The 1216-nt window shown below is 41.0% G+C and overlaps 1 protein-coding gene across 1 annotated transcript in view; it reads right to left on the reverse strand.

The window, feature by feature from the left end:
* Positions 1-1216, reverse strand: part of LRRK2 (leucine-rich repeat kinase 2) — a 122851-nt gene that overhangs the window by 13161 nt on the left and 108474 nt on the right. The window contains exon 42 of the mRNA XM_015566622.1: positions 927-1027. Within this exon, the coding sequence (XP_015422108.1) occupies positions 927-1027 (101 nt within the window). The remainder of the gene's footprint in view (positions 1-926; positions 1028-1216) is intronic.

The raw sequence follows: 1216 nt of genomic DNA on the forward strand, positions 1-1216 counted from the left end.
ATGGTCCATTAAGTTTTTTTTTATATATATATATTTTATTGATTTTTTACAGAGAGGAAGGGAGAGAGATAGAGAGTCAGAAACATCAATGAGAGAGAAACATTGACCAGCTGCTTCCTGCACACCCCCCACTGGGGATGTGCCCACAACCAAGGTACATGGCCTGGACTGGAATTGAACCTGGGACCCTTCAGTCCACAGGCCGACGCTCTATCCACTGAGCCAAACTAGTGAGGGCAGCAACTGAGGTTTTGAAAACTGATTAATGGTTTCTCATTGACTTTAACATGTGTTGTTGTTTTTTGTTAATCATCACCCAAGGATATTTTCCATTGATTTTCTTTAGAGAGGGTGGAAGGGAGATAGGGAGGGGTAGAAGGAGTGGAGAAAGAAAGAGAGAAATAGAGGGAGAGAGAGAAACAGAGAGAGGACAGAGAGAGAAAAACGTCAATGTGGGAGAGACACATTGATTGGTTGCTGAAACCTGAAACACAGTCATGCCTTTACCTGAGAATCCGAACCTGAGACTCTTTCCATCCATGGGCCAATGCTCTAACCATTGAGTAACCGGCTAGGGCATGATTACATTTTAAATAATCTTTAAATACAGAACTCTAAACTGAATGGCAAAATCATAAAGAAAAGCAAAGCGAGGATTGCACAAAAGCCAGCGAAGTGCAGGATTAAGGGAAAGGAGAGGGGTGCGAGCAGGGAAGGAGGGAGGGCATGAGCGGCTCCTGAGATGGTAATGCTCTCACTGTGCATCTGGGCTGGCAGAGGACACAGCATCTGCTTTACACTCTTCTGAATGTGCGTGTTTATTTATGTGTTTGAGTCTATGTATGCGGGGATTTTACATATGTGTGCATGTATGCATGTATGTGATGTTCTGTTCCAAATGCTGATACATTTGACCACAGTAATACCTGGGCAGATGTAGGCCTTTCTTGAGGATTTTCTTTTAAACAGCTTTTAATTAACTTCTCAACCATAGGCCACGGGGCACAACCATATTCTTTAACTGGATCTAAAACATTCAAAAAGATGCTAGAACATTAGACAAATCAGAACATTTATTTCCACTCAGTGTACATAAAAGACCCAGATATTGCAAAACACTGATTTCTATAATCCTGTATTAATTATGAATCTACTTATCACAAAAGCCAATTTTGTTAGCATTATCTCTACTTGAGACATTAAAAAAGATTTACGG

Source organism: Myotis davidii, unplaced genomic scaffold, assembly GCF_000327345.1.
Source record: "Myotis davidii unplaced genomic scaffold, ASM32734v1 scaffold902, whole genome shotgun sequence".
NCBI classification, from domain to species: domain Eukaryota; kingdom Metazoa; phylum Chordata; class Mammalia; order Chiroptera; family Vespertilionidae; genus Myotis; species Myotis davidii.